At 40.4% G+C, this 27,866-nt stretch overlaps 1 protein-coding gene across 1 annotated transcript; it reads left to right on the top strand.

Annotated features, from left to right (window-relative positions):
* Window positions 1-4,886: 4,886 nt before the first annotated feature.
* Window positions 4,887-27,435, top strand: Eif3j (eukaryotic translation initiation factor 3 subunit J). The gene is made up of 8 exons (XM_050134221.1): window positions 4,887-5,048; window positions 5,132-5,235; window positions 17,968-18,022; window positions 18,390-18,481; window positions 22,637-22,751; window positions 25,351-25,512; window positions 26,678-26,751; window positions 27,197-27,435. Exons 1-8 carry the CDS (start codon window positions 4,997-4,999, stop codon window positions 27,326-27,328), a joined length of 786 nt encoding a protein of 261 aa, XP_049990178.1. The 5' UTR covers window positions 4,887-4,996; the 3' UTR covers window positions 27,329-27,435.
* Window positions 27,436-27,866: the final 431 nt, after the last annotated feature.

Here is a 27,866-nt window from a genome sequence, read left to right as displayed (position 1 = left end):
ATTGAATTATCTTATTAATAGCTCTTAGATAAGTTAACATTTTCCAGTTTTTCCATTCTTGAGATTCTGTTTTATACAAACACAGGAGACTTTTAAGGACTGGTAGTTTCCTCAATGTGCTTAGCACCTAACTGTTTTATTACAAGTTCCTCAAGCATTTTTTTTTCTTTAGTTAAGGGCCACTGTTTTATCCACATAGACTTTAATCTCCTTTTATGTCTTTCAGGTTCTATATGTTTAATCTATTTTTTTTAATTTATTTATTTAGTATACAATATTCTGTCTGTGTGTATGTCTGCAGGCCAGAAGAGGGCACCAGACCTCATTATAGATGGTTGTGAGCCACCATGTGGTTGCTGGGAATAGAACTCAGAACCTTTGGAAGAGCAGGCAATGCTCTTAACCACTGAGCCATCTCTCCAGCCCCATGTTTAATCTATTTTACATTTTGTTCCACCTAAGATTTTATTGCCCAAAAGTTGAGTGGAGATCTCTTGAATAGATCAATTCAGATTTTAGAATTTTGAAAAATTACAGATATGTCAACTTTGCATTTAATAGGCCTCAATCTTATTGTTATTTATTTGCAATTTTAACTTTGGCCTCTCATCATTAATAACAGTTTACCAAAACACCTTTTCCCCCAGTGATTTAAAACCTTTTACTTCATAATTGGAGCTGTTTTACCTTTAAGATATGGGGGCAAGAATAACAACAATTCTATAACCAGTTTTTATCTGCGTAATCTTTTATACATAAACCATCTTTAAAAGCATTAAAACAATCTCTATGAAGAACCAAAGTTCCTCCATTTTGTCCTCCACCTCCATCTGTGTCTTGCTTAAGCTATTTCTGGTAAAACCTTCTAGTCCTCAGCAATGGCTGGGGGCAAAAGTGACAGGGTAGCCATCTGGAAAGTGCAGATAACCACAGAATGTCCCCACCTGAAGGTCAGCTGATATGAAAGATTGACAAGCAACAGGCGAGGTTTGAAAATAAAATTTGAGAAAAGTCCCTAGATATGAGCCAGTCAGGATTGAACCTGTCACCCCACACTCTGCTGATGTAACTTTTCTGGCTTTTGCCTTTAAATAATGCTCTCTAGAAGGGCGGGGGATCTCCTCTGCTGCATCAGTTGCTTTGACGAGGTCCCTGTCAGCTTGTATTGTGCACACAATAAACCTTGCTTTTGTATTTCAGTGAGTCAGCTTCCCTGGCAGTCTTTTGGGGTAACTATGGACTGGGCACAACACTATAGGATTTTAAGACATAACTTTAGGCAATACTTGTGGAGCATTTTTATAAAATCTTAAAAAGAGGATCTCTTTTTGTTGTTGTTGTTGTTGTTTGAGACAGGGTTTGGAGCCTGTCCTGGAACTAGCTCTTGTAGACCAGGCTGGCCTCGAACTCATAGAGATCTGACTGCCTCTGCCTCCTAAGTACTGGGATTAAAGGTGTGCGCCACCACCGCTGCCTGAAGAGGATTCTTTTTTATAGATCCCAAGTAACATGTTAACGCAACTTGCTAATTATTAACAGTGTGGATGAAAAACAGTAACAGCAAAATTTTAAGCAAAGTTAAGCAAACATAAAATTCTAAGCTCTGGCTTGCTGAGCTAGCTCAAGCTGAAGCAGTGAGGTCCATCTGTTGTTCCTTTAGATACCACAGCTCTGTTCTGACAGGCAAATTTCAGCTAGAGAGACAGAACTCTGACTTTTTAAAATTTATTTATTATGTATATAGTGTTCTGGGCACCAGATCTCATTATAGATGGGTGTTAGCCTTCATGTGGTTGCTGAGAATTGAACTCAGGACCTCCAGAACATCAATCAGTTCTCTTAACCTCTGAGCCATCTCTCCAGCCCCTAGAACTCTGGTTTTTAACTATTCTCAATTCCTTTATCAGAGTCTTTCCCCCCCTCTATATCTACTGGGAAGAGGCTTTTTTTTTTTCTTTTCATCATTTTTCTTTTATGAGGTCTTTTAATGTTTAGGACTTGATACAATATTTTCCCTTTCCTTTCTACAGAGAAGGGTCTTTTTCCTTGATTTATTCTCTGTTTTGGGATCCATTTTATCTCTATCTTTAAAAAATGTGCAGTTACTGCTTTTTCCTTTGACAAGCATTTTAGCGCCTATGCACTCTGTCGCTCATGAGATGAAGAGTTTCAATCCCCACGGTCTTGCCAGTCCTGGGTCCTCTTACTGTCGAGAGCTCCTCCTAGTTCTCAGTGTGGCTGGGGTCTCTGATCTTCAAGCCCCATGGTGGGTGTCAAAATGTCACGACTATTTTGGCATGGGTATGTGGGTTCACAAGTGTCCAAGAAATGGAGACTCAGAGTCACATTGAGAATGAACTCAGCCTCTGTGCCTGTAGGGGGCTCAGTCTCCGTGAACTGATGCTCCTTCCCTTTGCCTCCCAGCATCTTTATTTTTCCTATATTTATACTTTAGCTAGTAGATTTCCATATCTCAAAACAAACTGATAGAAGCTTCTGACAATACAATGCCAGGTACATATAGCTGATTCATGAAGTACCAGGGTTGTCTGGGTTTACTTGAAACCAAGTTTTGCATAGGCTTTGTATTCGTGGGAAAGTCTCAGTTAAGATTAACATAGGGCAGCAAAAGATATTTGTTTGTTTGTTTTTTGAGACAGGGTTTCTCTGTAGCTTTGGAGCCTATCTTGGAACCAGCTCTTGTAGACCAGGCTGGTCTCAAACTCACAGAGATCTGCCTGCCTCTGCCTCCTGAGTGCTGGGATTAAAGGTTTGAGCACCACACTGGCCAGCAAAAAGGTATTTGTAACAAAGGAAGGCCAAGGGGCTGTGTGAAAACTCCAGAGCCAGGCCAGGTATAACCCAGCAGGATTTCATGGCTAGCAGAGGTTGCTTGCTATCCCTCTGGTGCTAGGTCAGTGGGACATTATACCACAACCTGGCATAAATCACTTTTTTTTTTAAACTTTTTTCTCATAAATCACTTTTTTAAGCAAGCAAACTGTTATGTGTGGGATGGACTGTGTAGAAAGAGATGAAGATGGAACACCAGTTTGAAGTTACAAAACTCTCTAATTCAGGTAATGGTAATTTTTCAATTCCAGTAATGAAAGGAGAGCTACAAAAGTGGGTAGCAAATGGAGTCCCGGGGGACAGAGAGGGCAAGAAATCAAGTTTAGCTCTCAGGTTTTGATATGCACCATCACTCAGTCTCCTAAAGCATAACCTTTCTTACTCGGAGCTTCAATAAATTCAGTCACCATATTAGGGCTCTCTGAAGACACAGATCAATGGGATGCATGTATAAACAGAGAATTTAAGAAATTTAGATCACACAACTTCAAAATCTTCAGGGCAGGCAAGTAGGATAAAGACCCAAGGGAGATCTAGAGGCACAAGTCTTCCTTCTTGAGGGTCTTACTTTAACTAACTTAATTTTGGCTTGAATTCTTCTCAATTAACTAATTCACTGAGGTTAGGGGTTGCATAGTTCAGTGGTAGTGCAAGGCTTGCAGAGGCTCTTGGTTTTATCCTTAGCACAGCAATTAGGGACTTTGCCAAGTGTTGAAGATAAAATTTGTGAATGATTGTGTCCTCTTCTTTGTTTTTTTTTTTTGTTTGTTTGTTTTTGTTTTTTTGAGACAGGGTTTCTCTGTGGCTTTGGAGCCTGTCCTGGAACAAGATCTGTAGACCAGGCTGGTCTCGAACTCACAGAGATCCGCCTACCTCTGCCTCCCGAGTGCTGGGATTAAAGGCGTGCGCCACCACCGCCTGGCCGTCCTCCTCTTTGTTGCCGTCTCTCTTGCTTAACTTTTAATCCACTTTTACAAATAGATGCGGTCACGATTTAATAATGCTGTACAACACTTCTTGAAAGTCCACCTTATGAAATATTTATTTTTAGACCAAAAATAGGCAAGAAATGGAAACTAATGAGAATGGCTGGTTACTGTATATTTTTTAAAGATTTTTAAAACTATGAATATAGCCAGACAGTGGTGGCGCACGCCTTTATCCCAGCCCTTGGGAGGCAGGGGCAGGCGGATGTCTGTGAGTTCCAGGACAGGCTCCAAAAGCTAGAGAAACCCTGTCTCGAAAAACAAAACAAAACGAACCCCCGAATATATCGGAAAATAAACAACAAAATATCTAAACTAGCTCGTCCCTTAATGTCCTTACAATGGAAGTCCAGTGCCAAATGGGGGGAAAAATACTCATTTTTAGGTTCTTTATCATCAATTTACCTATTCGATTGCACTCTTTCAGGTGAGCGCCACAAGCCTTTTAAATGCACCCGAGGAGTCACGTGGTTTCTCAAACACCAACTTCACCAGCGCCTACAGTAGGCAGCCTACCGCAGACAGGAAACTGCTTTCTCCGCCGTCGTTAACGCTACCTTTTTACATCTAACCTCATAATGCTTCTTTTTGTTGCAGCCAGGGCTCTATGTCGAAATGTGTTTACATAACTATTTTGCTAGGGGTTGAGAACAAACTAGAGCATATGCCTGGCACACACCACGGAATTCCGAAATGTTTTCGTTAAAGAATCACCGGGCTGGCCTCCAGAGGCTCACGGAAAGGGGAAACCCCGAGAGATTGGGGTCAACTTCGATCTTCCGACCCGCACGCTGGAAGACTGCAGGAGGACCGCCCAGTCTGCTGCCACCACCCGACGCTCCACCCCGCTCTCAGTCCTTTCGCAGTCGGCGATCCGCAGCCGACGGGCGAGCACCTCCCGACCCACGCGTGCGCACTTGCTTTCCTTCCGGGGGCCCCCGGCTGGGGCTGGCGTCTCCCAGCCAAGCGTCGCCCCGCCCTGCCCCGCCCCGCCCGCCGCGCGCGTCGCCCGAAGGGGCGGGCCCTCGGCCGGGCGCCCAGTCAGCCACGGTCCCAGCCTGCCCCGCGCGGGCCAACGAGAACCAGCCGGGTGACTCACCTCTGCCGCGCTAACTCTTCGCAGCGCTTCCTTTCACGCACGCTCATCCCGACTCGAGATGGCGGCGGCGACGGCAGCGACGGCGGCGGCCGGCGACTCAGACTCTTGGGGTGAGCAGAAGTTCCGGCCCGAGTGCGGGCCGTGGCGGCCTCGCTCCCACGCGTGGACTAACGCGACTCCCTCTCTTCCGTAGACGCGGACACGTTCTCTATGGAGGACCCGATGCGGAAGGTCGCGGGCGGCGGCACGGCCGGCGGGGACCGCTGGGAGGGCGAGGACGAGGACGAAGACGTGAAGGTAGGTGCGGGCCGGAGCGCCAGGCCGCTCGGCAGGCGCCGGCTGCGGGCCGGCGGGCAGATCGGGGGGCCCCGGGGCGCCGCCCGGGCCTGCGGGCCGTGGGTCCCGCGTGAGCGTCGGCCCAGCCGTGCCCTGGTTCCCTCGGCCGGCCGGCCATGTGGGCAGCGGGCGGCGGCGTGTCCGGCCGGACTCTGCCGAGGGTGGCGGCAGCCCGAGTCCCAGGCCATCACCGGGGGTCCGCTCCCTGGCCTGGATCCTAACTGGCGACGAGAAGTGACAGCAGCAGTCGGGTCGGCCCACGTGCAAGCTTCGCAGTCCAGAACCTCTCACTGGAACGAGCCGAGCAGATTGGAAACTCGGTTGCAGTGTTTGTCCCATATGGAAAGTAGGGAGAGCCGCCTGCCTTGCCCGGTTCGCGGCTCCCAGGTGTCAGTAACTTAGATCGGCTCCTTAGTTAGGGTCGGTAGCTCGTTACAGCGGTTGGATGCAAAAAAGAGCTTGGTTTTTCCTAAACTAGAATTGGAACAGTAAAACAACTTTTAGCTCTCCCTTCCCCCACCCTGCGGTAAGGAGGATGACCTGAGCGCCGAGTTAACCAGCAGGCTAGTGGACAGAAACCTAGGCCAGAACTGGGCACTGTGGAAAGGGGAAAGGTAACAGTAATTCATCTACACAAGGATAGGCCTTGAAAAACACCCAAGATTTGCTGGTTGAAGTAGACCAGGGGCCAGTGGTTTTTTTTTCTTGTAAGTTCGAATCCTGTTAACCTTCATTGTTTTTGAAAACTCCCACGGCTCATCCTACAGCTTTAGATGTCATTATATTGTGTTCATTTTAAAAAAAAGTTAGAAAGTCTCAGCTCCATAACTGTATACTAGTGAAGTTTTCTTTTTCTTTCTTTCTTTTTTTTTTTTTTTTCAAGACAGAGTTTCTCTGTGTAGCCCTGGCTGTCCTGGAACTATCTCTTGTAGACCAGGCTGGCCTCAAACTCACAGATCCGCCTGCCTCTGCCTTCCGAGTGCTGGGATTAAAGGTGTGTGCCATTACTGTCTGGCCACTATCGAAGTTTTCTAAGTCTTCCGATATTTGTGCAGATAAAGTTTTGTATGGACTGGAAAATGCTTTTTCGTCCTTTGATTAATCTAGTACTTTGTAAATCCTGCTGGTGTTCAGAATTTTGAGCTCGGTAGTCATTGTGAATTTAATAGTAGTGTTTGGATTTTTATGTCTTGTCTCTGACTTTTGTCGAGTGTTTGTCCACTTTACCAGACAGCCTAAGTTTGAGGAACGAGGTGAGGTCTGCATACATTGAAGTTAATAATGACTGATAGTTTTATTGAGTAGCCACTTGCATGCGTGTTTGCCTGTTGTGTGTATTGCACTTGGGGATAATTTGTTACCAACTTTCTGCTACCACACAACAGCAGATTTTCAGTTTTGATTTTTCACTTTTCCTAGGAAGTGGAAGTTAAGACGTAAATAAAGAAAGAAGTTAGAAAAAGGAATGGGAGTAAGTTCAAAACAAAACAGGGGGGCTGGGGAAATGAGAGGAATTGGAAATAAGTTTCAGAAAGTTGTTTAAGTTTGTCTGTTATGATGCCATGTAGTATCTATCTGGGATTATGGCATCTAGATAGTGTTGAGCCTGATGTTAATAATTCTCATTACTCACATTGTTTCTTAACCTTCCTAATGTTTAACATGTTGTTTTTAACATGTCCTCATGTGTGGTGACCCCCAGTCATAACATTATTTTTGTTGCTGTTTCATAACTGCAATTTTGTTACTGTTATGAGTTATAATGTAAATATTTGATAGCAACCCCTGTAAAAGGGTAATGTGACCCCCAAAGAGACCTATAATTTGAGAGTTGTTATAAGTCTTAAGTCTTAGGGCTAAATTTTAGAGACTTAAAGTAAGGTGTTGAAATGTTTATTTCCATTCTCATGGTACAGTATAAGAATAGTTTGACTCCTGGCTTTTAGAATTATACTGATTATAATGTTAACTTGGCATTTTCTAGATTTGTGGCCATAAGCAAGTTATACTTTCTCTATATGTAAATAGTTATGAGACCTGCATTACATAGTTACTTTGTTATTTTTGCTTGTTTTGTTTTGAGATAGGGTCTCACTGGGTAGCCCTGTATGGCCTAGAACTTACTGTGTAGACCAGGCTGGTGTTCAACCTCATAGAAATCTGCCTAGCTCTGCTTCGTAAGTGCTGGGATCAAAGGAGTGCAACACCATGAGAATATGTATTTTAAATGAGCCTTAAGCAGGGTCACCTAACACCTGATAGGTATTCAATAAATATTAGTTTTCAGTGATCTTTACTTTTTTTTTTTAAATCCTATGAACATATTTAGGCTGCTAAATGAGATTTATTTTGTGCCACATTTTATTATTTCCTGAGGCCAAAAAGATAAGTATTTTCTATAGTATTTATTTACTATGAATTTTGTGGGTTTTTTTTTTTTTTTTTTTTTTTTTTTTTTTTTTTTTTTTTTTTTTTTTTTTTTTTTTTTTGAAGATCATGTTTTTTGTTTGTTTTTGTTTTTGGAGCCTGTCCTGGCACTCACTCTGTAGACCAGGCTGGCCTCAAACTCACTGAGATCCACCTGCCTCTGCCTCCCAAGTACTGGGATTAAAGGCATGCACAACCACTGTCTGCTTTCAGCATTTAATCTTTTTGTGGGGGTATGCAAACAAGGCTTAATTTTCATGAAATCAAGTAATTGTAGTCCTTAAACAATTCAATGTGTGAATTTTTAAAAAAATTGAACCCGAGTTTTAAAAAAATGCCGAGATGACCAGTGCCTGTAGTTTCAGTACTTTGGGGAAGTTGGGGGAGAATCTCTTGATTCCAGGAGTTTAGAACCAACTTTGGCAGTTGAGTGAGAGTTCTATCACAAAACTTTAGAAAGCATTATTCATTTTATGTCAGGATAAAGTGACCTTTATAAATTGCCACTTTAATGTTGTTTATTTAGTTACTCGCTCTGATTGACTGTCCTTTTCAGAAGCTATCTTGCGGTGGCAAAAATGGACTTAAGTTGCAGACCTCTTAAAGGATAGACTTTTTCCCAGTAAAAAGGTGAGAAGTGACTAGAAATGGTGCAGAGGTTAAGAGCAGCAGTCTCTTCCTGAGGACCAGACTTAGATTCCTAGAGCTCCTGTCACAATCCCTGTGACTTTGCATCTGGAGTCAGTTCTTGCAGACACGTACATACACACTCACAGACAGGCAGGCAGATACACATCTATGTATGTATTATGCATGTAAATAAGTGGAGCATACATTTCTGGCATTATTTACTTGAACCTTTCTTACTATCCTGATACACAGAGGTCTGGAGAGAATGTTTTACTTTGTGTGTGACTGGAATGACAAGAATGTTGCAGGATGTAGACACAGGATTGAGCACTTAATGGAAGCAGGGACAACGCAGCTTTAAAACCATTTTACTGGATTGCCTACATTCCCATTGAACAGGTTACAAATTCGGTTTATTCAAAAGGTATACAGATTTTTAGAGGAAGCTTCTGACTGTGTTTCAACTCTCTCAAGCATTTGTTTTGTTTTTATCTGTGTATGTTTAGTTTTTTTAGTCAGGATCTCATGTGGCCCCAACCTGGCCTCAGCCCTTGTATAGCCAGTTGAATTCTGTGACCTTGAATCCTGATCCCCTTGCTTTTACCTTGAGTACTAGGATTGCAGGCCTGTACAACTACCCCCAGTTGATGCTGACTTGGGGATAGAGTCCAGGGCAAGCCAACAGCTGAGTTACATCTTCAACCCTCAGCCAGTTCTTTCTCTAGATAAATTGATTTATTATACAAAATCTCAAGAGAATTTACCCAGGTTAAAACTGAGCATTAAGCAGTCATGTCCTACTCATTTTCTTTAAGGATCTATCCAAAGTAATAGTTTAAAATTTCCAGAGTAAGGGCATTTTTCAAGTATTGTGAAGAACAGGATTTATATTTTATTTTAGTGTGTTTTTATATTTTAATTTCGAGCCAGGATCTCCAATTTGGATCTTCCTGCTTCAGCCATCTAAGTTCTTTGATTATATATGCCTGTCTCATGAAGATCTGTGTTTTAGAGAAAACACCTTCTGATACCATTTTGCATAAATAGGCATCTTTTTTGTTTTCTTTAAATTGGTGTCTCCTAAAGCCGAGGATTGTGTCAGATTCACTGTGTACCTAAGGATAGCCTTGGACTCTGATCTCTTGGCTTGGGCTTCCCAAGTGCTGGGATTACAACTGTGTGCTATGAGGCCTGACTAGTTCTAGTGATCAAACTCAGGATGTCCTGACTCTACCAATTGGACTATCTCCCCAACCCTGTTTTATTTGGGAAGTGGGAGAGGCAGTCGAATTATATAGACGAGACTGGACTTGAATTCTCCAGGTTCTCCAGCCTCAGCCTTCTGAGTGCTGGAATTACAAGTGGTTGCCACCATGCTTTCCTGAAAATTCGTATGTTGAAGAGATTATTTTTCTAAATTTTACATAAAATTACAAATATGCAGAAGTAGTTTAATAAGTTCTTCGCTGTTTCTTGATCCTCAATTGAATGAAGAGAGTGACCAGGGCTGGAGAGGTGGTTCAGAGGTTAAGAGCACTGCCTGCTCTTCCAGAGGTCTTGAGTTCAATTCCCAGCAACCACATGGTGGCTCACAACCATCTGTACTGAGATCTGGCGCCCTCCTCTAGCGGGCGGGCATACATCGAGGTAGAATGTTGTATACATAATAAATAAATAAATCTTTAAAAAAAAAAAAAAGAGTGACCATCATTTTTTTTTCCCCTGAGGCAGCCTGCCTTTTATGGCCAAGGCTGTCCTTAAAACCCCTGTCAGTTCTCCTGCTTTAGCCTCCCAAGTGCTGAGATTATAGCGTGAAGGAGCCACCATGTCTGACCTTTGAACAGATTACTGTTAAGAAAATTCCAATCATTTCAGTATTGTAATACTTTTTGTAAAATAGCAGGTTTTTACTTAGCTTTTTATGACTGTTGTTGTTGTTATTTTGCAGTTACTGGAGTGTAAACCCAAGTGCTTACACTTAATATGCTATCATTGGACTTGATTTTCAATCCTAAAACATACTTTAAAATTTTTTTCCTTTTTTGTGTGGGTGCATGTGCCACATTGTATGCCTGGCAATCAGAAGATAACTTCAGAGTCAGTTATCTCAACAAGAATTTTTTGTTCGTGGGTTTTGTTTTTTTTTTTTTTTTTTTTGAGACAGGGTTTCTGTATGTAACAGCTCTGGCTGTCCTGGAACTCACTTTGTAGACTAGGCTGGCCTCAACTCACAGAGATCTGTCTGTCTCTGCCTCCCAAGTTCTGGGATTAAAGACGTGTGCTACCACTATCCGACTCAGTGTTTAGTTTTTTGATTGTGATACTGCTCAGCCAAGAATGTAGAGTTTGTTAATAATCACTCTGAATATAAGACAGATAGGCATTGAGCTAGAACACAACTGAGTGCTGAACTGTTACGAGCTGCGGGCCTGCTTTTTGTCCCGCCCGTTTCCTGCATGGCTAGCTTTACACCAGAAATAACAACACACAAACTGTATTCTTTTAAACACTGTTTGGCCCATTAACTCTAGCCCTTACAGGCTAATTCTCATATCCCGATCAACCCATCTCTAATAATCTGTGTAGCATCAGTCTTACCGGGAAAGATTCAGCATGTCTGACCTGGAAGCTTGCTTCATGGCGTCTGCCCGGGAGAGGGGAGCATGGCCTCTGAGCTCACTTCCTCTTCCTCCCAGCATTCTGTTCTGTTTACTCCTCCCACCTATGTTTTAACCTATGAGGGCCAAGCAGTTTCTTTATTTTTTAACCAATGACCTTCCTCTATCACTGAACCAAACTTAATGAATTGGATTGCATGGAGTAGAATTTACTGAAACAATTACATTGACTTAAGAAAGATGATAGAACATTTATTTAACTTTCTTTCATAAACTGAATTTTTATGAGAAATCTAGCTCTGTCAGTTCTGAGGCTGTTTAGAGCAGAAACCAACACATAATTTACAGAGTACTAAGAAGTTGTTTTTCCAGTAAGGAATTATGATGTATTTTGTGGGCTGGAGATATAGCTCAGGTGATAGAGTGCTTGTCTAGGATACATGAAGCTCTGGATTCCATTTCCAGCATTACAAAAACATGATTGTGGTGCCTTCCTATAATCTCAGCGAGGGTAAGAAGTTCAAAGTCATCTACTCATAGGAAGAGTGGGCTACTCTACCTTTAAAAGAAATGCGAATCAGAAAGTTTTGCTGTGTCTTAACTAAATTATTTAAGGAGAAAAGGAGAGAAGTATATGTTAGCTCCTGGGATATTGCTATGAGGCAAAAGCCATTTTACTGCTCTTTTGAAGCTATTCCTGTTTGACAACCTATAAATATGTCTTCCTTCAGCTGGAAAGCATTTTCAGACTTGAATATATTCTCTCATTGCATATGACACTCAACATTTCGGTATTGTAAAAATGGCGTAAATGAATGCAGATAGATTGTAATAATAGACTTACAGAACCACAGGTTCCCGCGGAGAACAGGAAAGCAGAAGGGGCTGCTGGGAGCATGCCCGCAATCTTTATAAGTAAAAAATATACTCGGGGGACCCCACCCCCTGCTAGCAAGGTGATTGGCTGGGTCTCCCCTACACTGCTAAGTACTTTATTATAAATTTAAGTACATATATATATAATATGTGTATGTATATACATACAAAACAAAATAAAGTATTTGTTTTGATTTTAATACTTGGTTGTGTTTGGCTAGATAAAAAGATTTTGGGGGGCAGCTGTATGCCTTTAATTTGAGACAGGGTTTCTCTGTAGCTTTAGAGCCTGTTCTAGAACTAGCTCTTGTAGATCAGGCTGGCCTCAAACTCACAGAGATCCTCCTGCCTCTGCCTCCCGAGTGCTGGGATTAAAGGCGTGCACCACTACCACTTGAGAAACTGTGTCTTGAAAAAAAAAAGATTTTCGAACTTGAAAAGCAGCCATCTCTTTCAGACAAATGATTCAATTTGAATGATATTAGGCATAAGGAAATTATAAACAGTCTCTTCTAAAGAAGCTGGCCATTACAGGAAGGCAGTCAGTGTTTTTGTTTTTGTTATAGTCTCATGGTCCCGGCTGTCCTATAACTCCTTATCCTCCTGTCTCCACTCTCCAACTGCCGAAATTACAGGCTTGAGCCACCAGGATACCTGGATCAGATTTCTGGAGTGTCTGTTGTTTGTTTCAGTAATGGAGATTGAATCCAGGACCTCATGCGAGTTGTACGAATGCTGTCTCAATTGAGATATATTCCCAGTTTCTGGGAAAGGTATTTTTAATAGGATATTAATAGATTGTATCTTGAACCAAATAACACTTAGGTCTTTTTTATTTTGAAGTGATAGATAAGCTTACTGTCTATTTTAAGTGTCTTGCAACACTTTTGTCATTTTATCTGAAAACTTGCCAGTGTTTACAGAGTTCTTGTGTTTACAGGATAGTCTGCACAGTTGTTTTTTTTTTTTTTAAATAGCAATTGTGGTAGGTAGTCTATGCCCTACATTAAATTTTTAGGACTCGCTAATTTCATAGCTAAAGAGCTAAATTTTAAAAAATTCCTGTGGAAAGCTACTGAGCCTTCTTTGATACTTCTGTGTACTCTTAAGAAAATTAATATGATAATTTAGTAGTAACTTCAGGGCAGGTTTGTTGCATGTATTTGAAGGTAATGATGATAGACAGTGACTTGCCTTTCATGGTCCTTTGTGCATTGGGGCGGGGTCACGACTCTGCCTAGAATTTGTTTACAGGAACTGCCTCTTTGGCACAAATCCCAGTATTCTGGAGGTAGAAGTCAGAGGATTATGAGTTCAAGGCCAGCCTGAGCAACACAGCTAGACCCCACTACAATACCCTACACCCCCACAGAAAAAAAAGGGATTCTGATAAAATGGGGAATTTCTAGGGAGCCTCCTGTTTGCATGGATGGGAGCTGGGTTATATTTTATAGGAAACCATTTCATAATAGGGACATGGTATATAGAGTTGGTGTGGATGAGCTACTAAGGGTGCTTCTCTGTGTTGAAGGTGTCACCAGGGGTACTGTTTATTTCCAGTGATAGTTCTCTCTTGGCTTTGTGGTACCAGACAGACTTCAAGATTTTTAAGTTTCTAAACAAAATAATAGGCACCCTGAGTTTTGAAGGTATGTAATTAATACAGTTTTATGTATCTGGGCACATTTTACATATTAGCATGTACCTAACTGCTTTTTTTTTTTTGAGATTCCCTATGATCTAGGGGAGTTCATTCTAGAACTAATTGAAAGGACAAATATTAATAGGAGAATGTCAGTTTGCAGTTACTTTATATTCTGAGTCTCAGGAAGTTCTTTGTCACTTTGAGCCACTCAATGTAAGTCCCTATATTGTTTCTTTTTTTTTTTTTTTTTTTTTGGTTTTTCGGGACAGGGTTTCTCTGTGGCTTTGGAGCCTGTCCTGGAACTAGCTCTGTAGACCAGGCTGGTCTCGAACTCCTATATTGTTTCTTACTAAGATCATTTGTTGGCTATATCCGGACCACAGTTTTTTCTGTAAAAAGGGATGCTGCTGCCGTATATTGAGAAGAGTTACGAGAATTAGCCTTAATGTTACAAGAAAAAACGCCTAGCATAATTTTGGGTGTAAAGTAAATGTTCATCAATATGTTCTGTTACTATTATTATCTCGGTTTTAAATCTGCACTTACTGGAAATACAGTACCCTCCTATCTGAAGCACTGTCTAAGCAGCTTATTACAGACCCTGAAATACTTGATAGTTAACTTCTGTTGGTAGCTCTTTGGTTCCCATTGTACTACAGTTTTCATGTGAAAACTAAGGCATAGTAGTAAGGTAATAATACAAACTTTTTTTATTTTTAATTTTTGGTTTGGTTTTTGAGATAGGGTTTCTCTGTGAAAAGTCCTAGCTGACCTGGAACTTGCTTTGTAGAGCAGGCTGGCCTTGAAATCAGAGATCCACTTGCTTTTGCCTCCCAAGTACTGGGATTAAAGGTGTGCGCCACCATTGCCTGGCTCTGATTTTTTATTTCCAACTCTAATATCTTAGTTATTTAAATAATGAATAATTAATTTGTTTTCAGTCTGATAAAACTCGAAACCATGGGTTAAATTGAGTGATTGTAAAAATATATTTTTTACTGGTGAGTTAGCTCATTGGGTAAGAGCACTGGCTGCTCTTCCAGAGAACCCAGGTTAGATTTTCCAGCACTCACATGGTAGCTTACAACTGTAACTCCAGTTCCAGGACATCTGAATCCTCTTCTGGACTCCCTGGCCACACAAGTGGTACATAGGCATACATGAAGGCTGAACATTCAAACGCAGAAAATAGAATGTTTTAGAAACTTATACATACACATACTTACTTGCATATGAAATTATTCCAATCAGGAAGATAGATTTTTAATTTCTTTGCTGGATGTACAAACTTGTTTTTATTGCATTGATTTAGACCTGTGGTCTGTAATGCTATAAAACTAGACGCTTGTGTTTGTGTCATAGCTGTGGTATTAGTCAGCTGTTGCCTCTTCTAATGGCACTAGGGCTTCCTGCTTTGCATCTTCCCTCTGATGGCTCATCTTTAAATGACATGTCATACTGTGCTGGTGGTTGCTGAGACTGTGTTCTACCTATAGATTAAAGCACAATTTAAATTGAGGGCTGTCTCCATCCCTGCTAAACTGGAATCTTGTAAATTCTACAGTGTCTTCAGAATATTGTTTGACATTAGGTTTATATGTAGCTCAGTATAGAGTTAGGCATAGAAAAAGATTATAGGTCTACCTCAGTGCCTTGCCTGGCTTAAGGAGGCAGAGCCATAAAGGGTTGAATAGTTCTTCACTTGTCTTATTCTAATACTGTGCCTAAAAATACTGTGTAATTTGATTCATTGACTGTGATTGTGTTGTAAACAATACCGCTGGAAACAAATAACCCATTGATTAGAGAGCCTGAAAAGCAATGGGCGGTACACACACGTAGGTAATCTCAGAATGCAGTAAGGGAAGGCAAGAGGATCAGTTCAAGGCCATTTGGGGCTATATAGGTAGACTTTGTCAAATTAAAAATAAGACAGCAACTACTTAAGGCTTATAAATTTGAGCTTGGTTATCTTGTATTTTTAATTGGTAAGCTTTTTATGGCATCAGAAAAGTGGATATAAAGGCTTATGGAAAAACAAACATAACAGTAAAAACATTAAAAATCCTAACGGGGGCTGGCTCACAACCATCTGTAATGAGATCTGGTGCCCTCTTCTGGCCTTCAGATATACATGCAGGCAGAACACTGTATATATAATGAATATATAATGAATAAAAATTCCTAAAATGGGGAATGACATTAAACACACATTATTTTATGTATGCAGACATTAAACATACCATAAAGCTTCTGTAATGAAAGCAGTGTGGTAGTAAATGAGCGTTAGTTCCACTTTAACCTCTGCACTCAGGAGATACAACAGGGTCACTGCAAGCTTTAGTCTATATGACAAGGTCTGTGGTTTTTACTATAGATAGATCAGGGGTCTAAATAAAAAACAAACAATATGCATTCTAAAAGAAAACATGGTGAATTCTTTGGTGTGAGATTTTTTTGACTTAATGCAAATCTAGAGGTAGCAAAAGCCAGTGACTCATAGATTTTACTGTATTTTGGAGGACAATTTCATTAAGAGAGGAGCAGAAAAGGGTGCCTATTATCTCTGTTCTGTTCACTAGTGTACTGGAGATTAGCAAGTACAATTAGAGGAATTAATTCGTCAGGCTGGTGTGGAGGGCCTTCTTCATGTCCTCAATCTCATCACTTGGAGGCAGAGGTGGGGAGATCGCTGAGTTGGAGGCCTGCATGGAATATATAGTGAAACCCTGTCTCAAAAGTCAAGAAGTAGTGAGCCCTTTCTGTTGTTTTTAGGTGATGTATACTGGTTGTATAGTATTCCTTTATCCAGAACACTTGGGGCAGAAATAATTCCATTTAGGGGCTTTTTTTTGCTTCAGATTTTGAGGTGTATATATGTATATGTAATGGTATGGGACCCAAGTAAACTTGAAATTCTTTTGTTTTAAATATACCTTATACCCATAGCTGGAAGGTAATTTTATACACTATTTTAAGCATTCTGTTTGACAAAAGATCTATCTATCTGAGTCAGATGTGGAATTTTCTATTTTTTTGATAATAAAATATAAAGAAATTTATTTATTTATTTATTTTCTGAAATGTTTTTTTTTTTAATTTATTAAAGATTTCTGTCTCTTCCCCACCGCCGCCTCCCCTTTCCCTCCCCCTCCCCCAATCAAGTCCCCCTCACTTGTCAGGGAATTTTCTATTTTTATTTTTATTTTTTGGTAGTACTGGGGAGTTAACCTAGGGACTTGTGCATGCCAAGCAAGCAATTTATTATATAATTTCCCTACTTGCTCTCTCTCTCTTCTTAATTTGAAACAGGATTACTCACTTCGTAGAGGTAGGCCTTAAACTTTGATTTACCTTTCAAGTAGCTGGGATTATATTCAGGCTTGTGGTACTAGGTCCATTTGTTGTAAGTATGGAATATTTTTCTTTCCTTCTTCGAGACAGCCCTAGCTGTTCTGGAACTCACTCTGTAGGCTGGCCTCAACTCACTGAGATCCGCCTGCCTCTACCTTCCAAATGCTGGGATTAAAGGCATGCAGCGCCCCCACCCCCACCCCAAGTATGGAATATTCTGTGCCAACATGTTGATGATACTCAAGAATGTTTTGAATTCTGAAACATTGCATATTTTTTAATTAGAGAATTATAAATAAGGAATTGTTAATAAATCTTGAGTGGTAAAATTGCTGTTCAAAGGCTGTGTGGTAACCTGTACTCCAACCACTTGGGAAGTGGAGGCAGAAAGACCAGGAAGGAGTTCAAGGCCAGGCTAGGCTATACTGGACTCTGTCCTTCACTAATGTTCAAAGCCCAGTAACCTTTGCTACATACAGATAACTAATTATAGAGCATGATGGGAGCAAGGGAAACTTAACTTACAAAAGCAACAGAATTTACAGGAATTTACAGAATACTAGGAACAGACCCAAATAAAAACATGTAACACTTATTATACTCCTGAGATACGGAATTAGACTTGAAAAAAATGGAAAGATAACCATTGGCTAAGGGCCTTACTGTTACAAAGGCTATAATACCAAAATTACCAACAAACTTGTTTGTGCAGAGTTAACCATAGAGATCCCCGCCCCAGACATGGTTTCTCTGTAGCTTTTGGATCCCATCCTGGAACTAGCTTTTGTAGACCAGGCTGGCCTTGAACTCAAAGAGATCCACTTGCCTCTGCCTTCCGAGTGCTCTGATTAAAGGCATATACCACCATCACCACCAGGCAAACGTAGAAATCGTGTGGGAAAGAAAATGTGTAAGAATTACTAACGGAGGGGCTGGAGAGATGGCTCAGTGGTTAAGACCATTGCCTGCTCTTCCAAAGGTTCTGAGTTCAATTCCCAGCAACCACATGGTGGCTCACAACCATCTATAATGAGGTCTGGTGCCCTCTTCTGGCCTGCAGACATACACACAGACAGAATATTGTATACATAACAAATAAATAAATGTAAAAAAAGAATTACTAATGGAGGTTCTTGTCTTCAGGATAACTGGGATGATGATGATGACGAAAATAAAGAGGAAGCAGAAGTAAAACCAGGTGAGTCACTGATGCTGCTTCGTTGTTTTAAACCAAATCTCTCAGTATATTTTCCTTTTCTTGTACTTTTGTACAACAGTCAGATTAAGTACCTACGGGTTTTCTGTTTGATTGCTGGGTCATCTAGGTAGGAGAAAAGAGTAGAGGAAACGGTGTTGGTGAATAATCTTATTTGTCTATTTGGATCTTTGGGGATAAGATTTGAAAGAAAAGGAAGAGTACTGGAACTTTTATCATTTCCAGAATATCACCATAAGACTCTGAAAGCTAGGGAGGTTTTGTCTCTTCAGGTGTTCAAGTATCATATCTGCCTAAGCTACAGACTAGAAGGTATTCAATATAATTGTAAATAAAATATTTCTTTCAGAAGTAAAAATTTCAGAAAAGAAAAAAATAGCAGAAAAGATAAAAGAGAAAGAACGGCAGCAGAAGAAAAGGCAAGAAGAAATTAGAAAGAGGGTAAGTTCTTTTAGTTTCCGTAAAATGCATACAGAATTCATAATGTGTCAGTTGTGGTACAGCGTCTTAACTGGCTACAAATATTACCTCACAACCTGAAGGGCTCTGTAAAGACAAAGTGGATATAGGTGCATCCCAGAGCAAAGGGATTTTTGGTGCAAAAATCCAACCCAGAAGTCTTACATCTGAAAATACTTTCAGTTTCATCAGAACAGTTAGATTGTGCAGTGACCACACTTAATGTTTTTGCTAGCACCTGCAGTTTTGCTTTTTTTTTTCTTTCAGTGCTGGGATTGAATTCAGGGCCTCATGCATGTAAGTGATCCCTCTGCCACTGAGCTGTATGCCCAGCCCACCCGCAGCTATTTCTAGTCACAGTCATACACAGAGAATACACTGAGCAAACCTTTGTCATGTCCTAAAGTGGTTTTATTCTCGATTATTTGTAGCAGGGTCCAGAAATATTGTTATATTTATTAATTTTCTTTTTAATAGGAAACATTTCATAATTCAAACTAATATAAAACACTGTTCCTTATTCTGTCTTTCCCACTATCCCTCATGTAAACACTTGTTCCTTATCTTTCCATCATACCTTTATATTTCTGTGTGTATTATCCCCAGCTCTCTTTGAGACAGACTCTAGTTGTGTAATTTAGGATGACCTTGAGCTTGATTTCCTCTTGCCTCCACTCCCCAGGTACTGAGATTATAGATGTGCACCGCTAACTGGCTGTCTTTTCTTCTGTAGTTTCCACTTCATTTTTATTTACTTTACTGTAGAAATCTTCCCATACATAACATGGAAATACCTCTAATACTTTACTTTTTGTTGTTGTTGTTTTGTTCTGTTTTTTGAGACAGGGTTTCTCTGTGTAGCCTTTGCTGTCCTGGAACTCACTTTGTAGACCAGGCTGGCCTTAAACTCAGAGATCTGTTTGCATGCCTCTGCTTCCTGAGTGGAATTAAAGGCTGCACCACCACCCCCTTGACTTCTTTACTTTTTGTTAAAAAAAGATCTTCAAATATGAAAGTAGGAACAAAACAGCCATGACGCTATGGACTCCTACTATGACTACATTTGGGATGTCACCATCTTGGAGTACTTGACCTATCTTCATCATAAAAGAGGAGAAACAGATAAAAGACAGATTGCTATCAAAGCCATTGGCCAATCAGAGTTGAATGCGAGCAACCCTGAAGAAGTACTGCAGCTGGCAGCACAGAGAGGGAAAAAGAAGTTTCTACAAGCAATGGCAAAACTTTACTTTTAAGCAGTTAGTTAATTTTTTAAACTTTTATTTTTTAAACATGGGCTAAAAATAAACAGTATTAAAAGATTAAGTTTAAATACAAAAAACTTGTTAATAAGGTTTTTGTAACTTGTGTTTTACTCAAGCACAGTAGTTTATTGTTTGAGACTTTTATACTTGTATATAATGTGTTTAGTTGAAACCCCTAGCTCCTCCCCTCCTGTCTTCCCCATTAATCTCCTTCCCAACTTCATATGCTGTTTTTAAAAACTAAAGAGTCTACTTAGTGCTGCCAGTGTGTAGATAGGTACAGGACCATCTACAAAACCCTGTGTTCAATCCTTCGCACTTCATAAAACAATGTGGCACTACATGCCTATAACCCTATTGCTTGGGAGATGGAAGCAGGAGGATAAGAAGTTTGAGTAATCCTAAGTTAGGTAGTGAGCTTGAGACCAGCTCGGGGGCAGGGGGTAGGGGAGGCTGTCCTTGTGCTTGTTCACACTACCACCACCATCATGTATGGTACACACATATGAATGAATAAAACATTGAAGTTTCAAAGCAGGTTGTGGTTCTGCATGCCTATAATCCCACTGAGAGAGTTACAGGTTTGAGGATAGAATAGCCTGGGACAGATAGAGATCGTGTCTCAGTAAAGAAGCAAACATTTGTAAGAGCTGTGCATGGTAGCGTATACCTGTACTCTCATCCCTCCCTTACTATATGAGACTATCTCAAAAAAATTTAGAAATCAGAAAACAAAAAAAAAACTATAACTTGTTAAAGAATAAAATTTAAAGCTCTGAAGTGGAGTTTAGGGTTTGTTTTGTTTTTCGAGACAGGGTTTCTCTGCGTAACAGCTCTGTCTGTCCTAGAACTCTGTAGACCAGGCTGTCCTAGAACTCCCAAGTGCTGGGATTAAAGACATGCACCACCACCACCTGGCCAGGTTTTCAGGCTTTTATATTAGTCTCTAACTTGAGGAGACCTTGACTTGAGTGTTAGTTTGTCTTAAGCCTGACATTGAGATATTTTCAGTTTTGATCTTTGTCTAGGTCTAAAGACACTTGGAAATATTCCATTTTTCTTTTTTTAAGCTCTTTACATTTCCACTCCATGAACAAGGAAATGTGTTTTCAGGAGCTGGAGAGATGGCTCAGTGGTTAAGAGCAGTGCCTGCTCTTCCAAAGGTCCTGAGTTCAATTCCCGGCAACCACATGGTGGCTCACAACCATCTGTAATGAGGTCTGGTGCCCTCTTCTGGCCTGCAGACATACACACAGACAGAATATTGTATGAATAATGAATAAATAAATATAAAAAAAGAAAAAGAAAAAAAATGTGTTTTCAACATGAAAATTTGCATAGGCGGGAACATGCAGGTGCTTGTATTATTCCCCAATAACTGTTATCTGTAGAAAAGACACCAGTTACTATCTATCCTTTCAGAGGGCTGGGGGGATAAGTGAGAGCTTTACATTACTGAGGTGTCATGTTGGTATTTTGATTACATTTGTAACTCTAAAATAAATACTTTTTCTAATGCTTTGAAAATATCTTTAGGCCGGGCGGTGGTGGCGCACGCCTTTAATCCCAGCACTCGGGAGGCAGAGGCAGGCGGATCTCTGTGAGTTCGAGACCAGCTTGGTCTACAGAGCTAGTTCCAGGATAGGCTCCAAAGCCACAGAGAAACCCTGTCTCGAAAACCCCCCCCAAAAAAAAAAAGAAAATATCTTTAATGTCTACATTGCCAGATGAACAGTGCGTTAAACATTCTGTAGTTAATGTCACTAGATTTACTTGCAATTATAAATAGTGTTCCAGTGGATATCTTTGTGTTCAGCTCAGGTTTCTCCACCTCCTCCCATCCCATTTTATGTATATTGGTGTTTATTTATTATGTATACAATATTCTATCTGTGTTACAGATGGTTGTGAGCCACCATGTGGTTGCTGGGAATTGAACTCATGACCTTTGGAAGAGCAGGCAATGCTCTTAACCACTGAGCCATCTCTCCAGCCCCTGTGTATTGGTGTTTAGCTTGCATGCTTGCCTGTCTGTCTACCACTTAAGTGTCTGGTGCCCTTGGAGGACAAAAGAGCACATTGGATTCCCTCAAATTGGAGTTGTAGGTGGTTGTGAACCCCCGTGTGGGTGCTGGGAAGAACACTTGGTCTTCTAGAAGAACAGCCAGTGGTAATCTTTGCCACTGAGCCATCTCAGTGCCTCCTCTCTTAAAAAAAAAAAAGTTTATTGTTTTTGAGTGTCTTGTGTGTATGTATATTTGTACTTTGTTCATGTGGTACCTGTGTATCTCCTGGAACTAGATTTTTAAGTTACCATGGGGGTGCTGGGATTTGAACCCCTGTTCTATGGAAGAGCAGCTAGTGCTCTTAACCACTGAGCCATCTCTTCAGCCCCCTGCCCCTACCTCAGGTTTTATAATATTTATTATAGAATTGATGAAAGCATGTAGAAATATTTTAAGATGCCCTATAGAGGTCTCCATATTCTAGAAAGGTTGCTCAGTGTCTGTTGTGGCATCCTGTGAAGAGTGCCATTTCATCTTACCTATAATTTCATCTACTCATTTTTAACAAGTGGATGGGGAACTAAATAGCCTTTACCTTCCTGGGTTCAAATATTACTCCTGTTATTGTGTGTAAGTTGTTTTATCTCTCTGGGTCTCTATGCTTTATTTAATTATCTATATAATTGAGATATGAATATCCTTTAAAGCGTTTAGAAGAATGCAAAATACAGTAATTATTTGTATGATTACAAGTATGTGCTTGCTTCTTTGTGTAAGTGCTGATGACATAAAATCCATACAATATAAAATATACTCTGTCCACTATAAGCTCGTCTTTTACAAGTGAAACTTGTGTTTCATTTTAGTTAGAAGAGTCTGAAGAACCTAAAGTGCTAACACCTGAAGAGCAATTAGCAGATAAACTTCGGCTAAAGAAGCTACAGGAAGAGTCAGACCTTGAATTAGCAAAAGAAACTTTTGGTAAGATGGTGGGTGCAGTGTTGAACTACTTCAGGTGAAAAATTCTGCCACTCTTACTACCTCTCTGTGAGAGATCAAAAACTATGTTTTTTAAAGGATGCACAAATTCTAATTGAGATTAGAACACTGTTTTAATCTCTTGTTTATGTATTTAAGATTACTTGACAAAGTACAGACATGTTTTCAAATTTTTTGAGTAATATTTTATAGTATCATATATATAAAACATCATTTGTAACACATGCCCATATTCCTAACACTTGGAAAGCTGAGACAGGAGGGTCAGAAGTGGTGGTTAACTAGGGCTATATAACAAGACGGTCTCCCAACGCCCTCCGAAAGATGCCAGTAGACCAGTTAAGTGTACTGTTGCCTAAACTTATGAACTGGATAGATTCTGCTGTCTATGGCTTTGAAATTGAAATACCCAACTGTCTTTGGAGATATCCTATTGCTGTAAGTCCAGATAGGACTTGGACAGAGCAGGTTGGTCCATGTAGAATGTTCAGTTTTGGCTTTGCCTTGTGTTCAGGGTTGTTTCTCTCTCTCTCTCTTTTTTTTTTTTTTTTTTTTGCCTTCATAATACCCTACCTTTCAGGGCCATCATTTATCTTACAGCTTATATAGTCCACCATCAGGGAAGTCAGGGCAGGAACTGAAGCAGAAGTCATGGAGGATTGCTGCTTACTAGCGTTGTCCCTTAGGGCTTGTTCAATCTGCTTACTTACAATTCCCAAGACCACCTGCCCAGGGGTGGCATTGTCCACAGTGAGCTGGGCTGTCCCACATAAATCAAAAATCAAGAAAATGTACTGCAGGCCAATCTGGTGGGGGCATTTTCTCAGTTGAGGTTCCTGCTTTTCAGAGGACTCTAGTTTGTCATGTTGACATAGAACTAGCCAGCATACCTAAGGAAGAGTTAAAAGAAATAAATACAGACTACTTTGTCAAGTTTGTCCTTACCTGGTGTGAAAAAATTCACCAACCCCTTCTCTAGAACAAAGAGGTTTGCTTGTTCCCCTTTAGGAAAGTGTGTTCATGCCCTCAATGGGTTTCTAGCAGTGTTGGCTGTAACTGTGGGTATTCCTCTCCAGGACAGCCCATGTGTGTATGCTCAGTGCAGAAAATCTCATGGGGGTACCAGTTGCAAATTAAGAAGTGGAAAATGAGCTAACAGTCACTATTTGGTTAATAGGAATTGAATTTGTGGTTTTGCTAGATCATTATTTGACATTGAAGAAGATATGTTAAGCAGCATACATACTTTTAACCTAGAATTTTAGAATTTAGATTATTTTTCTCTTGGGTTTTAACACATTGTTACTTCTGTTTAATTTTTGGAGTTAGCTAATTATTTTTATCATATCCGTCTCCTTATCCTTTCCCATCTTTGTAAAAAGTTTTGTTTTTACTTTTATTGGGTTTCTGTACCCAAGGATGCTTGTGGAAGCCAGAGGATAGCTTGTGGAGTTGCTGCCATGGGGGTTCAAGGGATTGATTGAATGTAGGTGGTCACACTTGGTGGCCCCCCATCCCTTTTGTCTTTCTTGGACAGATCTTTTGAGAGCATCCTTCTTTGAACAGCTAGTAAATTCTGTGGATTCCTTTTCTAGTTACAGCTTTTGTTTTTGAGACAGAGTCTTTGTAGCTCTGACTGGTGTAGAACTTAGTATATAGACCAGGTTGGCATGGAACTCAGAGAAATTTGCCTCTGCTTCCTGAATGCTGGGATTAAAGGTGTTTCTAATACTTCAGTTGGAACAGGAATCAAACCCCAAAACAAATCCATGACACACACAGAATTCAAGATTTTTAGTTTTTAGTGCAGGGGATTGAACTCAGGGCTTCATATAAGTTAGGCAAGCACTATGTGAGTAAGCTACATTCTCAGCCCATATTTAGTAATTTACTGGTTGGTGGTTTTCTTTTTTCAGACAGGTTCTTGCCAGGCTGGCCTTGAATTCTTCATCCTCCCAAATGCTGGGATTATGTTTGTAACTACTCAACTTCATATGTTTTTTTTTTTTTATTGGTAGTAGTTGACAGTGTTGTAAGCAGACAGTGATGGGGTTTGTTATTAAATATGATTGTTGCCTAAAATAAAAATGGAAGAAAATGCTAAATTGGAGGTCAGTAAAATTCAAGATAAAATAATTTTTTTAATATTTGAATTTCAAAGGCACCCTTCTGAATTCTGTCCAGAAACTCCCACTGGCCCAGGTTAAAAAGTTCAGTAGTTTAAAAAGCTTCCTAGGGCTGGAGTGGTGGCTCAGTGGCTAATAAACCTGATAACCTGAGTTTGATTCCCCAGAACCCTCATTGGTGGAACGAGTGAAAGTTATCCTCTGATTTTACGTGTTTTTATAAAGTTCTGCTTTAGAGTAAAACTGATGGTTTAGATAGCAGCTTGGTTTATGAACTTTAAAGTTTTTGTTACGGGGAGGAACATGTGGAGATCAGAAGACAGTTTTGTGTCCTCAGTTCTTTCTCCCCATCTTTACATGGGAAGCTCTTACCCTGTGAGCCATTTCTTTAGTCCCCATTGATGAACTTAAAAATGTTTGTATCTTCCTAATGCTCCAGGTCTTCTCTCCTGCAGGTGTTAATAATACAGGTTATGGAATAGATGCTATGAACCCATCTTCAAGAGATGATTTCACAGAGTTTGGAAAGTTACTAAAAGATAAAATTACACAATATGAAAAATCACTATATTATGCCAGTTTTTTGGAAGCCTTAGTTCGAGATGTCTGTATTTCATGTAAGTGATGCTGATTTCTAGCCCCCTTTGTTAAGATTTTATTGTAAACATCATACTTGGGAAAGTTTTTTCTTTTTTATAAGCTTTAATGCTATATAATGTAGACTTTTGGGATTTCCTTTTTAGCAACTATTTTTGGAATGTTCTCCAATTTGAGTATTTGGGGGTGGGGGCAGGCTGCTTTCATTGTTGTGTAGGAGCTTCTCAAAAGAGATAGCTGATTTATGCCTAGCAAAGCAGGTCACATTGTCTCCTAAAGGACTACAAAGTATCTTTAGAGGGAATGGACTAGGGGCTCTTTGGGAACTGTTGATTATACAAGTAGGGTTTGAGATGCTATCCAAATTGCCCAACAGAACTGGTGCCCTTAATGCTGGGACACCATTACCAAGAATGTCTGAGGGTGGTGAGGGGCTTGGGACTGGTTGAAGAGTGTCAAAAGGCTCTTGAATTAGGAGTCATAGTTTGAGGAATGATCAGGAAGCAGGGGTCAATGTAGGTAATGAGTACGCATAGGTGGGTTTTCATTTTACACGTATGTACTGTTTTTCCTGTTTCTTTTGTGGGGGGCTAACGAAACCCTAACATTTTCTGTATCTAAGAACTGATCTGCTACTGTTTGTCCACTACTAAAAGGTGTTGTTCCTGGGCTAGAAAACATAGAGGGGGCAGAGACTTATCATTTGTGTCATTTCATATTCTATGTAGCTGCTACTCAGTGATTGTAGAGGCTGTGGTTAGTCTCCCCTCTGTTTAGACTGAAGGAAGACAGTAAGAAGCCATGCAAACACTAAAGAGTTTACAAACATTGTTCTTTTGTTTTCCAAGACAGGGTTTCACTGTGTTTTGCTGTCCTGGCTATACTGGGTCTCATTCTGTAGACCAGGCTGGCCTGGAACTCAGATCCACCTGCCTCTGCCTTCCCAGTGCTGGATTTAATGCGTGCATCTGGCTAATTAAGAGTTCTTATACTCATTGGGTTGACCATTGTACTTTAGTGTGCTATAGACTGAACAGTTACTTACCTGTTTATTTATGAAGGAGAAATTCATAGTTGTTTTAATAAAGGTACCTAGGTTACAAATGTAGGATATCTATTTTGATTTTATTTTTTAAAATGCTTAAAAATTGTAGTTTAGTATTACGTCTCTCTCTTTTTTTAAAGTGGAAATTGATGACTTGAAAAAGATTACCAATTCATTGACTGTGCTTTGCAGTGAAAAACAGAAGCAAGAAAAGGTAAGAGCAAGCTGTACAGAGAAATGCTTTATGTTAGGGTGGGGCTGTGGGCAGAGTTCCCTCAACACAGTAAAGAGCCTGTTGAAATTCTAAGTTAGAACAGAAGAGCAGCGTGGTGTCTGTTGTCTCCATTCATAGACATACTTGCGTTCTTTTCTGAGACAATAAAACTTGCTGTAGCCTAGCTGGGCGGTGGTGGCAAACACCTTTAATCCCAGCACTTGGGAGGCAGAGGCAGGCGGATCTCTGAGTTTGAGGCCAACCTGGTCTACAAGTAAGTTCCAGGACAGACTCCAAAGCTACAGAGAAACTCTTGTCTCGAAAAACCACCACCAACATCAACCCCCAAAAATGCTGTAGCTTTAACATCTCAAGTGTTTGCTGTGACAGGTGAAATGTTCATAGCATGCAGGTTCATGAATTTTAACTCTTCCTTCATTTTTAGCAAAACAAAGCCAAAAAGAAGAAGAAAGGTGTGGTTCCTGGAGGGGGATTAAAGGCCACTATGAAAGATGACCTGGCAGACTATGGTGGATATGATGGAGGATATGTACAAGACTACGAAGACTTCATGTGACATTCTATCTTCTCCTGGTGTCTTCTTTCTGTTGCCCACAATCCCTTCAACATGTAGCACAACTTCCTTTCCTTTCAGTTCTGCCAAATGCTACAATCAGAAGTGCAGTATCTTTCGTGCTGGTTATTTAACCCCTTGACACTCAGGTGCTAATGAGCAAATGAGGGAACTTGGATCTTGTTGCCAAGGGGTTAAAATTGGGAACTTCAATTGCTACTAAATCATAGTTTAAAAACAAAACAAACCTAATAATGTTGTCATTGTTGCTATCTGACTCCATAGCAGCAGTCACTAAATTGGAAACAAAGGTCGCAACATGACAGAAAATTGTGTAGTATTTACCAGCACCATTCAGTAATACAGCCTTAACCATACCTCCTTGAACTACTTCATAACTTGTCAAGAAGAGCAGTTTGCAGCAAGCAAGGGCATGTGGGATGCACCTAGTATTAAAATTGCTTTGTCTAAAATTTGAGCGTGAGGATATTAAAAACATGTTGTGAAGAAGACTGCTTATCTCAGAGTGAAGATACTGTGG

Source organism: Alexandromys fortis, unplaced genomic scaffold, assembly GCF_014885135.2.
Source record: "Alexandromys fortis isolate MF-2015 unplaced genomic scaffold, M_Fortis_MF-2015_v1.1 scaffold_6, whole genome shotgun sequence".
Taxonomy (NCBI): Eukaryota; Metazoa; Chordata; class Mammalia; order Rodentia; family Cricetidae; genus Alexandromys; species Alexandromys fortis.
This window is presented reverse-complemented; position numbering and strand designations above follow the sequence as displayed.